The sequence below is a fragment of the Miniopterus natalensis genome, chromosome 2 (assembly GCF_054644295.1).
Source record: "Miniopterus natalensis isolate mMinNat1 chromosome 2, mMinNat1.hap1, whole genome shotgun sequence".
NCBI lineage: Eukaryota > Metazoa > Chordata > Mammalia > Chiroptera > Miniopteridae > Miniopterus > Miniopterus natalensis.
Window position 1 is genome coordinate 173,399,416 of NC_142082.1, and position 14,052 is coordinate 173,413,467.

The following is a 14,052-nucleotide window of genomic DNA, read 5'->3' on the forward strand; positions in this document are numbered from 1 at the left end:
AAAATACATTTCATTTCAAAATTGAGCCAACGGCTGTTACAGTGTGTATAATTTCTTTTTGGGACACCCAAAAATATATATTCTAATGGCCATCATAATGGAATTTCCAATATTAATTCAATGGATGTTAAATAATCGAATTGTTAAGTAAATGGTTATCTAATTCATTCCAGAAATCTATAAATATATGGCTCCTCCTACAGTGCCTCATACCGCATGGGCTCAATAAGTGTGATGAATTCAATATAGGTGCTAGAGGCAGTGCAGTATAGCAAGTAAGAGCCAGGACTTTTGGCACCAGATTGCCTGGGTTAAAATTCCAGCTTTTACACTTTTTGTTTGACCCTTAGCAAATTACTCATCCTCTGTGTACCTTATCTGACACATCTGTAAAGTAGAAATGATCATATAGTATTTACTTTGTAGGGCTGTTATGAGGATTAAATGAATTAATTTATGGAAAGCACTTAGAAGTATGCTTGGCATCCTTTATATGTTAGTCATTATCATCATGGTCAACAAAATAATGATCTAAAAAAATCCTGTGAAAAGTACCTCCAGGTACAAATGTAGAATTCCATAGAGATAGGGAGTATACTTGTTCAGTATTACTTGATAGACCACCATGATTTTATTTGGAATTTTAATACTTCATTGAGATGCACTAAAGATTATTCTCAATCAACTTTTACTTCTTAAAATAAAAAGTAACATGAAATTTAAACTTATACAGAGAATACATGGACATTAAGGCATAAACACCAAATATAAAGTGTGACCCTTACTAGGTTGCAGATTTGAACAAATCAAATGCCAAAACACTTTTTAGACAGTTGGTATTTCTTAGATCAGTATCTCTCAAATTTTAAGGAACCACAAACCACCTAGGGATCTTGTTAAAATGTAAATTCTGATTCAGTAAGTCTGGGTGGAGCTGGAGATTTCTAACAAGCTCTCAGGTGATGGCCGTGCTGCTGGTTCACAGAGCACACTGAGTATAAGAGGTTAGATAATACCAGGGAATTACCATCAGTTATATTCGGTATGATAAAGGCATTGTGGTTATGCAAGATGTCAGAACTTTACAGAGATGCTCCAGGAATTATACAGGGTGAAATGGCAGGATGCTTGGATTCACTACAGCAAGTGATAAAAAAGAGGAAGGCAATGGCCACGAAATCTACACTAGTGAATCGGATAATGGACATTTGGATATTCACCATACTATTCTATTTTTGTGTATGTTTGAAAGTTTTTATCATAAAACATTTAAAGAGTGCATTTCTTTAAAGAACTTAGAAAAACATTTCCATAGTGAACTTGAAGAAAATAACTATATTTGAGATTTTACCTAGTCCTGTATAGAGCAAAGAAAATATAAACTTCAGGAAGCCCTTCAAAATCACAAAACAAAACAGCTAATTTTTTTTCCAAACTTCATTTTTGATCTTAAGTCTTTAAAATATTACTATTCAAAGTTTTACATTTTTAAAGTTCTTACATCAAGTCTGCTGCTTGTGTCTACCTGGTTCAACCAGAAGATCTGCTTATGTTCTTGGAAGTTAAATACTCACCTGTGATTGCTCTGAAGTGGCTTCAGAATGTGATTTGTTTGTGATACCAGTGGCACTTACAGGAGATCCTTCAACTGTGACATCATCTAGGCCTGGGATAGATGACAACTGAGAAAGGAAAATTAATGTTGGTATATGAGGATAATAGAAGGTGCTTAAACATTAGGTATGTGTTTTAAATAGCTCTCGTATGTTTTTAAGCCCATAGAAACAAGTTAATAAAATCTCATTTTTGGCCCTAGTCAGTTTTGTTCAGTGGTTAGAGCACTGGCCTATGGACTGAAGGGTCTTGGGTTCAATTCCGGCCAATGGCACATACCTCGGTTGCAGGCTCAATCCCTGGCCCCAGTCAGGTTGTGTGCAGGAAGGAGGCAACCAATCCATGTGTCTCTCTCACATTGATGTTTCTCTCTCTTGCTCTCCCTTCCACTCTCTCTGAAAAACAATGGAAAAAATATCCTCAGGTGAGGATAAAAATAAATGAACAAATAAAAAAAATAATAAAATCTTATTTTTGGTGTTTGAAATTCTCCATGCCATAGACTATTTAAAAGGGAAAAGGCATTCACAAATAAAATATTTTTTAACAATTTCTTACAAATCTAATTTAGCTTGCAACTATTCTGTTCCCAGGAATTGCTTTGAAAATATAAGAAAGCCTAGTGAAGGAATAAGAGCAATGGGCTTTGGAGTCAAAGTGCCTGGGTTTATGTCACAAGCCATGTGACCTTGTATAAATCTCCATAGGCCTCAATTTCTCACCTGTAGAGTGGGGATGAAAAAATTTACCTCACAAAGATGTTGTAAAAAGATTATTACTAAACATACTTTGTAAAAAAGTGCTTTGTAGCACATTTTAAGTATCAATTATTTGAGAAATGATAAGTCTTTCTTAAAAGATATTTAGTTTTTAAAGACTACCAAGACATACTGTGTTTTTTAAAAAAATTTATTGATTTCTGTGTGTGTGTGTGTGTGTGTGTGTGTGTGAGAGAGAGAGAGAGAGAGAGAGAGAGAGAGAGAGAGAGAGATTTGTTGTTCCATTTATTTACGCATTCATTGGCTGATTCTTGTATGTGCCCTGATTGGGATTGAATCTGCAACCTAGGCCTATAGAGACAACACTAACCAACTGAGCTACCCGGCCAGGGCTGACAAAACTCTTGTCATCACATTTTAATGTCTGACACAGCTCACTCTTTTTTTCCTTCTTTAAACATTTATCACTGAATGTTACTAAAATGTGTTCTTCTTCATGCATAAAAGATGGATATGCTGTCAGTGGTTGAGCATGTCATGTTGGAGTTGCACGATCCATGCAAACCCTCTTTTCTGATTTCGTCTTGATATCAATGATATACATTTGTCAGATGTTTGGCTAGTTTCGGAGATTAACCCATGACCATGGAAATAATTAAGGTTAACTTGTCCATATAGTAACTTAACTCATGACCTTGGATTCTAACTCAGGAATTCCCCAAACATTAAAACAAGACACATAACCATAATAAAGAATAATGAAAAAACCAATAGTAATAAGATCTGAAGCAGTGGCATTCATTGAGAACTGTTGACTGATGACAGTACTTAGCAAAGTGGCTATGGCCCAAATAGTTTCAAGTGGGTATCGCTGCTAGAATTTCTTGAACATGTTCAAGGCCAGGTATCCTAAACTTTCCAAGCCAAAGAAATGTTCTGAGAGAAATACAGTGGTTGAAGTCTATCTGAAGATGTAGAAAGTACAAATTAGACATCTGGATCCTTATGCTAAAGATATTATTAGTCACTTCCTCCTCATAAATATTTAACATTTTTTTTCAGAGTTTTTTGACAAAAGGACAAGTCACAAAAATATACTAGTGTTTCCATTACTTTATAAACACAAGATCTACAAGCTTTCAAATCAAAACACCCTTCTGTTTTTGCTAGTTACCTTTTGTAATTTCTGACATCAAAATGCATATTCTTCATTAGTATTTAATATATTTGCAAACAGAAAATAGCTGATATTTTCTCCAAATTTTGCTCTGAAGACATCTCAAGTTTTATATAATTATCACTGTGTTATCAAATGATTTCTATTAAGATAACTGAAAATTCTTCATCAAATGAAGCAAACTATGTAATAGCTCAGTTTGTTAACATGTTACATTATGGTTTTGACTAGTATAATGAAAGAAATTTCAATCCATGTGTATATTTAAATAGAGTCAGGTTCATAATGAGTATCTTTTCTTTTTTTAATTACAATAAATTTAATAAAAAATACTGTATCACCTCAGGATGCAAGAGATAAGTTTAATTCATTCCCAAATGCAATTAAAGTTAAGTATAACTGAGAAAGTTGCTAAGAATACAGCAAAATTTATACTATAAATAATTCAGAAATACAAACCTTTGCATCTAAAATATTGAGAGTTGTTTCAATTTGTTGGATACGAAGAGAAAGGTCTGCCAGTTTCTGGAAAAGAAAGATTAGAAACAAATGAATAAAGTCTGATTAAAATAAGCTGTAAAAAAAACGAAGGGTAGATTTGAAAATAATAAAAACTATGGTTTAAGTATTTGTCATTTTCTAATGTACTACTCTTGTATTTACATGAGTAGGAATAGGAACTAAAGTATTGTACTATTTTCATTAGCATGCTTCAGTTATTTTATAAAACTGTTTCACAGATAAGAAGTTACACTATCAACCTTATCAAACTCATTATCAGAGCCACAATCAATATTGGGATCAGAATGTAAACTCCTCCCAGGACAGAGTTTTTCTTCAGTGCTATACCCCTAGTGCCCAGAACAGTACTTGATACTTAATAGGAGCCTAATAATTATCAGTTGATGTATGAAAAAATTCTTCACAGAAAACAAGAATAAAAATTAACACAAGACAGCCTGGAACAGTATCTGCCTTTATAAATTAATTAGACATGTAAGTATATACAATTAGTCCTAAATTCAAACTTTTCAAGTTTGAAAAGTAAAAGGAGATGAAGTTGAAAAGTAAGCAGTTTATGTTGGAAATAATTAAAACAAGGAAGAAAATCAGAGTTCTAAAAAAGCAAAAAGAATCAATCTACCATCAAAATCCCAGATAAACTAGAACCAAGGGCTTACTGTGCTCTAGTTACTCTATACAATTAAATTATCTATCTATCTATCTATCTATCTATCTATCTATCTATCTATCTATCTATCTATCTATCATCATCATCATCATCATCATCTATCTAATCTATCATCTATTACCACACAAAAGTAACATCATAAAATATGATCCATAAGAACTTTATTTAAAACACTCGATTCCTAAACATTATTATATTTAGTGACACAGTGCAAGAGCAGTTGACCAGGTTACTAGATGGATGATATGCAGCATTTTGACTGCTTTCTGAAATATTATCAAGATCCTGACTAACTCATAAGCAGATTTTAACACCCCAAGAAATGGTTATTTTGCCCACATTTAGAAAGAAAAAACTAAAAGCCACCAGAGCAATTAGTGCTTCTTCACAGACACTTAAAGATGAGCATCTTGATATCTACAAAGATATAACTTAGAAATAAAACATCAGAATCTAGATTTAATGGCATTTAAAGCTAAGTTTCACTTTTTTTTATGGATTTGTTCACAGGAGGCTTTTATGAATAAATGTAATATAGGTTTATAACATATTAGACGAATGAATTCCTCTCCAAATTTTAGGTGTTTTCATGAAAATCATGAAAATTAAATCTTGGTCAATCTAATGAATTACTAATTACAGAAATCCTACAGCAAATTAATTTGTAAACTGAATAATTTCTGAATTATGAAAGTAAATGAAATAAAAAAGATGAATCAAAAATTAATATTTATGTTTTAATATTTTATATAAGTATGTATTTTAAGCAATAATCATCATTGTAAACATTCGAGCATTTACTTTACATATCATTTGAAATCTCACACCAGATGTATGAAGTAGGAACTATTAGTAGGACAATTTTCAAGCTGAGAACAGTCTTCAAACAAGTAAAATAATCTGAACTTAAATACTGCAACTCCAGATACTATTTTTGAAAGAATTTTACATTGTTTTGAAAGAATTTTACGCTGTTAAAACATGATGCCATAGGTGATGATGTGTCAGTGTAGATGGTAACACTGATTTAAACAAATGTACCCTACTGGTGGGGGATGTTGATAGTAGGAAAGACAGTGCAGAGGCCAGGGGTCAGTGAGTATATGGGAACTCAGTGCTTTCTGCTCAGTGTTGCTGTGAACCTAAAACTACTCTAATAAATAAAGCTTATAAATTTAAAAGCGATGGAAATTACCGAGTATTTCATAGACTTTTTCGTTATTCAAAGCTAATAAATAATCAATCCTTTTCTTACTAAGACAAAGATGCCACTGTGCTACACACTGGGAATCAAATTTCCTAAAACAGATGCTGTTTATCTGGAATTATTTAAAAATTGGTATTAAATTTTTTTCAGAGTTAGTTCATAAAACTAAACTGTCCTTCAATGAGTACTCAATGATTCATATTTAAAAACTGGTATTAAATTTTTTTCAGGGTTAGGTCATAAAACTAAATTGTCCTTCAATGAGTAGTCAGTGATTCATACAGGATAGGCTAAGGATTGAAATACAAGTCTTAGTAAATAGAAAATAAGAATGAAAATTTTTTTTTGAAAATTACGTGTTGATAAGGAAGATTATAGAGGCTCGGACAAAAATGTTATACAGCTGGTCCTCCATATCTGCAGGTTCTGCATGCTCGGATTCAAACTGTAAATCAAAAATATTAAGGAAAGAAAGTTATGCTGTTGCTGATGTTTACTAAGGAGTTAGGACTACAATGGTTGTGTCTGTACTAAATATGTACTGACTTTCTTTTCTTGTCATTATTTCCTAAACAATACAGTATAACAACTATTTACATAGTATTTACATTGTATTAGGGATTTTAAGTAATCTAGAGATGATTTAAAGTATACAGGATGCCCCAGCTGGTGGGCTCAGTTTGTTGGAGCATTGCCCTGTACACCAAAGAGGTTGCAGGTTCAATTCCTGGTCAGGGGACATGTGTAGGTTCCCAGTTCAATCCCCCGTCAGGGTGTGGATGAGAGGCAACCCACCGATGTTTCTCTCTCACATCAATGTCTCTCTCTCTCTCTCTCTCTCTCTCAAATCAATAAAAAAACCATATCCTTGAGTGAGGATTTAAAAACACACACACAAAAGTTTAAAAAAAAAAAGTATACAGGAGAATGTGTGGTTATATGTATATACAACACCACTTTAATAAGGGTCTTGAGCATCCCCAGATATTGGTGTCTGTGCAGGTCCTGAAACCACTCCCCCGTGCATACTGAGGGATGGCTGGACTTGCTAGAGCAATAATTCTTAATTGTTTTTTGGATGCAGAATTTGTGTGGTATGTCAACCTTTGGCTTTGGCACTCATTTTACCTACTCTCATCTACTTTATCAAAACCTCACCAAAATGAAATCACCTTTTAAAAAAATAAAACAAGATTATATGAATGACTTATTCATGCAAGACATGAAAGACACTGATCTAAACATCAATATATTTTAATTTGTAATAATTTATTTAAATATCCTTGATATCTAATCTAATAACCATAATTGTGAACTACAGTAGTCTCCCCTTATCTGAGGTTTTAGTTACCTGTGGTCAACCATGATCCAAAAATATTAAATGTAAAATTCTAGAAACAAACAATTCATATGTTTTAAATTGCACACTGTTCTGAGTAGTGTGATGAAATCTTGGGCTGTCCTTCCCAGGATATGAATAATCCCTTTGCCCAGGGTATCCATGCTGGATATGCTTGCTACCTGCCCGTTAGTTAATTAGTGGCCTTCTGGCTAATCAAATTGACTGTCATGGTATCTCAGCGTTTGTGTTCAAGTCATCCTTTTTTTATTTAAAATGTCTCCACGCCCCGGCCAGTGTGGTTAAGTGGTTAGAGGGTTGGCCCTCAAAGGGTCCCGGGTTGGATTCCCGGTGAAGAGCATGTATCTGGGTTGCAGGTTCGATCCCTAGCCCTGGTTGGGGTGCGTGTGGGAAGCAACCAGTCGACGTGTCTCTCTCACATTGATGTTTCTCTCTCTTTCTCTCTCTCCCCCTTCCACTCTTTCTGAAAATCAATAGAAAAAATATCCTTGAGTGAGGATTTAAAAATAAATAAAATAATGGATCTCTTGGTATATATCACACTGGATTGTACATGTCCTAGAAGCCAGAAAGAAAAACAATTGCTTGTTTTATTAAGCTTCATCTGACACATAAGCCTAGAATTTGTAAAAGTTGTCCAAGCGTTGTAAAAGTAGTAAAAGTGTAGCACTAAATAGGGTTTTAAGCAAAACATTATTTGAAGATTCAGTCTAATGGTAGGCTTAAAATTGGATGTAGAAGATAAGCACTGTAAAGGGCTTTAGATTACGTGAGAATTCTCAGCACTTCTGCCTATACTGAAGTGTTTTAGAATATTTAAAAAAGGATTAAAAACTCAGTATTCTAGGCATGTTACAAGTCTGAGTCAAAATAATACATCTGACTGAACTGTTTATAGAGTACCTTTGACTTTCAAATTCACCATCAGGTTAAATTTCTGCTGAGTTTTATCTGCAATATGCATAGAACTTGCATTGCGCCCCCTTCCCCCATTTAAATTTGCAGTCTCAATGTGATTCTGCTGATTAGGGCCAGGATAGAAATGCTTACTGGGGATTTGTGAAGGAAGAAGAGATGACCCTAAGTAACTCTGTAACTTGGGTCGGATTCAACTTTCCTTTCTCCATCTTCTAACTTCGCTCCTGCCCTGGTTCCAATCATTAGAGTTACAAAGTAGCCTGGTATCCAGAAAGCTTTTAAAAAGTCAAGTTCTTCACTTTTCTCTTTATTAGAGAATTCTAAAAACTAGTATTAGTGCCGAAGAGAGCCCCAACAATTTCTTGGAAATTTAATTCAAGTTGAGTTTAGCAGTGACTGAAGTTATTACAGTTTAGTTCAAACCAGATTATGTGAAAAAAAAACACACACAGCAGCAGCAAGAAAAAGTACAGGTTTTCCTCTCTCTCCCAGTTCACTTCCAGTTAAAAAAATAACAGCTGAGGTTCATATTTTGTGAAGGGAAACAGTTGTTTGGTTCCTGTTTAAGACTTTAACTAAACAAGGACTACAGACCTAGTAGGTGCTATCAACAATTTACAACACATTTCGAAAAACCAGATTAATCTTAATGTGGGAGAAAATGGCACTTTATGTTTAAATACATATATTACATTTATTAAAGACATTTCATCAAATGGACATGGCATAGCAGAGAAGATAATACAAATCTAAAAAATAAATTTTGAAATACCTATAAAGAGAGACCATAGTCTCTCACTTGGAAATGATGTCAACATATCTCTCATTCAGGCCAGAAGGTGCAATATAACAGAATACTGAGACATTTTTGCTTTTTCCAGTTAACAGATTAGAGTTGGAATCCCAGCTCTGCTACTTTCTAGCCGTGTGTGAGAAAATTAGAGCAGCTACTGCAGCTATAAATATTATGCACTCAAATGTAAGTTGAATGAGTGAATGGATGACTAAGCAAATGATTTAAACCTTTCCACATCTTGGTTTCTGTATTTCTAAAAGAGAGAAAACTGGATCTCTCTCAAAACGCTGGGCTCTGACAATTAAGTACATGTAAAGCACTTAATATAATGCCTAACGCAAAATAAGCACACAATATTAATTACTGTCATCATACCGAGCAAACAGCCCGCAGCTATATCCAAACTGCTGAAATATGGATTGTACAAAATGAGTTACTGTCAACTTAGATTATCATCCATTAAGGAAAAACAGGCAATAAACAACATTTAAACATCATGACTTTTTGGTCCAGTTTGTGTGTCTAGAGTTTAAGGAAGAACTAGGGAATACTGAAACAGTCAAAACAGCTGAGGGGCAGTTCAGAGAGGAACAGAAGGAAATAAAATAGTCCTGAGGCTTTGATAATTCATAAGCAATCAATAAACAAGAGACGGTTACTGTAAATAGCACTCACTCCTCGGACAGTGAAAACTGTCAGGCACTACAAAGGTGAGGGGCTATCTGTGGCCCAGAGCAGCTCAATCAAGTCGCTTTCATAGGTGTGTTTGCTGTTTGTTGTTGTTTTTTATTTTATTAACTGGTGATGAGAAATATTTAACTGGGGGTGGAGTATTTGCTCCTCTCTGCTAACAATCCTGGAATAGTCTCTCTCCAGATACTTCTCCACCCTTCCCTGACATGAAAAGTGAAGGACTAACTCCCTGGCTTACTGCTTTTAACCAGTCAGTGTTATACTATATCCCACTTAGAAGGTAGTGGGATATAGTATAACAAGATAAAACTCTGGGAAGCAAGATAAAACTCTGGGAAGCAAGCATTGAGTCTCTGGGCCAGTTAGATAAAATATATTGAACTGAGTCTCTTTATCAATTATCATTTCACTTCCTTTTGTCTTACAGAAAAGACAGAAGTGATTTCGATAACTAGACAAAAACATCCGTTGGAATCTACAAGTGAAAATAGTTTTCCTGTCCCCATTCATTTTTACTAATAACACACCCAACAAAAACTCCACTTGCTAAGGCTATACCTTATATTAAATACAATACAGAAGGAACTGAATACTGTTTGTTTAATTGGCTCACCTGTGAATTATCTAATTTTACTTTCTCTTTTTTTTACATGTTTTTATTGATTTCAAAGAGAAGAAGGGAGAGGCAGAGAAAGATAGAAACATTGATGAGAGAGAAACATCAATTAGCTGCCTCCTGCACATCCCTATCAGGGATCAAGCCCAAACTCAGGCATGTGCCCTGACCCGGAATTGAACCGGTGACATCCTGGTGCATGGGATGACGCTTGACCAACTGAGCCACACTGGCCAGGCAGACCCCTTCTTCCTTTCTTACACCCAATTTCAACCCATGATTCTTCCCATTCTCTTTTTTGCCTTTACTTCTTAAGACAGGGATCCCTGGATCTGGCACCTAATCCTTAATTGGGTACTTAATCCTGACTTCACAAGTCATTTATTTGCAGACAGTGTTTTTATTTCCATAATATTTGATGCCAAAGTTATATTTCTAGGCTACCTTCTTAACCTTTTTTTTTTTTTGGACCAAGGAATGTAAAATAATTTTAATGTAAACTGAAACAATGTGTACCTAAAAATGTTAGTCTCTGGGGTAAGAGAGAAACAGCCGATTTGAAAATAAAAAATGTCTTTGACTGTGATATTTTGGAATTCCTTACTGAGCTATTTCACAAAGGCCTCTAGAAACTTCAGCAGAAGTGGGGTACAGGAGTAATGGAACAGACTCAAAGAGGATTTAAAGTTTGTTTACATAATAGCTGAGTGAGATGCCACGGTATGGGAACCGACTGTAATTCTTGTTTTACTCGATTGCTGCCTTCAAAAGTGCAGTGATTTCTGGGCTGCTCATGAAGCCAGCATCACAGGACCTACCTCCTCACAAACTGTAGAGAAGCGGTTGAGGAACTGTACAGTGTGCACCACAAACTGGTTTAGAAATGCCACCGTTCTTTTCTGTTGAATAGCTGGCACCTGTGTTATGTAAAAAAAATACATGATCCGTACAGGAGGAACGTACACGGTGCAATCCCTTTGGTACGAACAACAACGAGTGTTCTGCTGGGACAGGACCCCCGAAGAGCCCTCGTTTTCCTGAACCGTGGGGGTGGGGCGTCGGAAGATGACAGGGGCTATAGAAAAGTTTCAGAATGGGCTCTGGAGGCGCAAGCACGAACTTGTCGGTGAAGACAGCACAGAAAAACACTCAAAAAGCTTGGGGGCCGACTCAAAGAGGAAGGGCGGGGGTCGCGCCCGGCCACGCCCACGCCGCCGGGCGTTGTCCCGGAGCGGGCCGACTCGGGACCCGCGGCGAGGGCCCGGAAGGCACGCTCACCCCTTAGACAGACACGGAGGGGCCCCCTTTTAAGGTGAACTGTGGGGCTCTCCCAGCCGAAGCCGGCGGAAGAGAAGCCCAGGTCAGGCACAGGGTAAGGCTTGGGGAGACGGGGTCCCCCTGGCCATCGGGCGTCCCTTCACCATCCCCTCCCAGGTCACCAGAAGTCCAGCTCCTTCTACAAACCTTGGTCAGGTCTATGCCTGACCCCATGAGAGGAAGCCCGTCCTCATCCATCTCCTCAGCGGGCGGGGAACCCGGGGGTCACCCACAAACCCTCCCCGAGGTGGCCTACCCAACCCCGGGATAGGGTTCGAGCGTCTCCCAAACTCCCCGCCTCTCCGGCCCTTCCTTCCGGAAGGAAACGCACTTGTTCTCCAATCACTGTGCGGCTCTCGGAGAGCCCGCCCCCCGCGTGGCATTCTGGGACTGGTAGTTCCAGGTCCAGGTTGTAGCGTCAGACTAGGGGGCGCGAGGTGGAGCGAGCCTGCGGTTCTAGCAAGAAAATCTTTAAAATGTGGGAAAAAGGAAAAGTAAAAAATTACGTCCGTTTCAGGTTATCTCTGCCTAGTCCTGTCTGTTATATAGATAGCTCAATCGTTAATCAAATAGGTCATTTGTTAATCAAACATAAATAAATTTTCCTACTACTAAATACCAGATACTCTGCCAGGCCCTGTGGGGAATACAAAGATGGCATCACATTAAGCCTTCTGTGCTTTATGCCCTGAAGGAGAAAATAAGACTTTCCCCCCAAAAGACTTTAAAACATGAATAAAATGTTAAATGCTCCTGGGGAGGCAGAAACCAATGGAAATGACATCCACTTAGGGTGATCATGAAAAGGGCGCAGAGCACCTCTGGAAAGAACTTTGCATTTGGGATTAGACGCTCTTGGCTCGGGTGTTGACTGCGGTTTACCAGCTCTGTGATCTAGGACAAGTCGCCAAACCAAAAGTTGAACCCCTTCTACCGGGTACCGAGCAAGATGCTCAGGACTAAAAAGATGAAGAAAACAGCCCCTGCCTTCCAGACGCTTAAACTCCGGGCGTCGTGGCGGGTTCCGAGCGCCCCTATCGAGGCAGACGCGAACTGCACGCAGAAGGTTGCGCACCAACGGGAGCGCACACCCGCGCAGGGGCCAAGTGTCCTGGTACCGCAGATAAAAGGGCCTCCTAAATCCTATGAGAAAACCAGAGAAGGTAGCTTTTTTAGCAGGTACTTGAGTGGAATTAGCCAGGCAGACAATCTGGGTGGACCTCTGTACAAAGGCATAGAGGTAGGGGGAAGAGGTATGTAGGGGATGTGGATAGCTGTTAGGTTCTGTTGCAAAAATTCCAGAAATGGAGAATAGTAGAGAAGGAGGCAGGAGAAGTAGACAGAATAGCTCATCATGGCCCTTTCATACTAGATTTGATACTACAGTCCGTCTTCCTCTAAAGTATGAGAAATTATTTGGGAGTGGCGGTGCTTCTTACAATGCACATTCCAGGAATTCCTTAATCAATCAGGACATCTGGGAATGAGTTTAAAAATCTGCATTTTAACCAATCTCTCTTCCTACCTTCAAGTATCCTGAACCAAAAAGTCAGAAAGCTACTTCTATAGGTGATGGGAGCCATTAAAAAATTCTGAGAAGAGTGACATGATTCACATTTGTAAAAAGGCTACACAATGCCTACCACATAGATGAGTAAAAAATGTTGGAAACAGAGGAGTTGAGAGTAGTATTTGTATACGTAGAAATGGGAGATAGAAGTGATGAAGGATAGGATAGGAATTAATTTAAATACATGTTTCTTCATGTCTATAATTATATCTATATAATTATGTCTATATAACTTCTTCATATCTATAATTGAATATTTCATTACTATTTTTCAACATTTATTGAGCACCTTCCATGTTCTAAATACTGTACTAGTGCCACAACTATAAAAAAGATAAACACTGTGACAGTTCTAGGCAAACGTATTTTATGTTTTGTTTTTTTAACCTGGACAAAGTCCATATGAGGAGGAATTTTTCCATTAGGCTATAAATTCCCTGGGGCAAGGATTATCTTATTTTCTTATGAGTCCTCAGTACCAGCCACTCTGCCTTTCAAAGAATAATAATAATTTTAATACACAGTTTTAAGGGCTTATGATGATCTAAGACGGTGTCAGGCATAGAAGAGCCATCCATCCATAGATATCCCCTGCTATGTGCCAAGCACTGTTATATGAATCTGAGATATAACAGTAAAAAGAAAGACAAAAATTCTTCCCTCATGAAGGTAAACAATTAATAAATAAGCAAGCAAAAAGGTATTAAGTTGCTTGCAGTCCAGATAGGGCGATAGAAAACGGGAAGAGATTAATAGCTAAGAAGTGAAGAGATAAAGGCTAGGCTAAAGTATGACCCTAATAGGAGCACCTAACTCGGGTTGATGAAATTAAGGGTGGCTTTCCAGAGGAGCTGATGTCTTAGCTGAAATTTG

General features: G+C 37.1%; 1 protein-coding gene across 2 annotated transcripts in view; it reads right to left on the bottom strand.

Annotated features, from left to right (window-relative positions):
• Window positions 1-11,896, bottom strand: part of WASHC3 (WASH complex subunit 3) — a 38,005-nt gene extending 26,109 nt beyond the window's left edge. Inside the window, exons 1-4 of one of the 2 annotated variants that reach the window (XM_016223218.2) lie at window positions 11,757-11,896; window positions 11,111-11,209; window positions 3,970-4,035; window positions 1,575-1,682 (exon numbers count right to left, since the gene is read on the bottom strand). In XM_016223218.2, the coding sequence (XP_016078704.1) occupies window positions 1,575-1,682; window positions 3,970-4,035; window positions 11,111-11,209; window positions 11,757-11,807 (324 nt within the window). In that variant the 5' untranslated portion in view covers window positions 11,808-11,896. The remainder of the gene's footprint in view (window positions 1-1,574; window positions 1,683-3,969; window positions 4,036-11,110; window positions 11,210-11,756) is intronic. The other variant, XM_016223217.2, reaches the window with a different exon arrangement.
• Window positions 11,897-14,052: the final 2,156 nt, after the last annotated feature.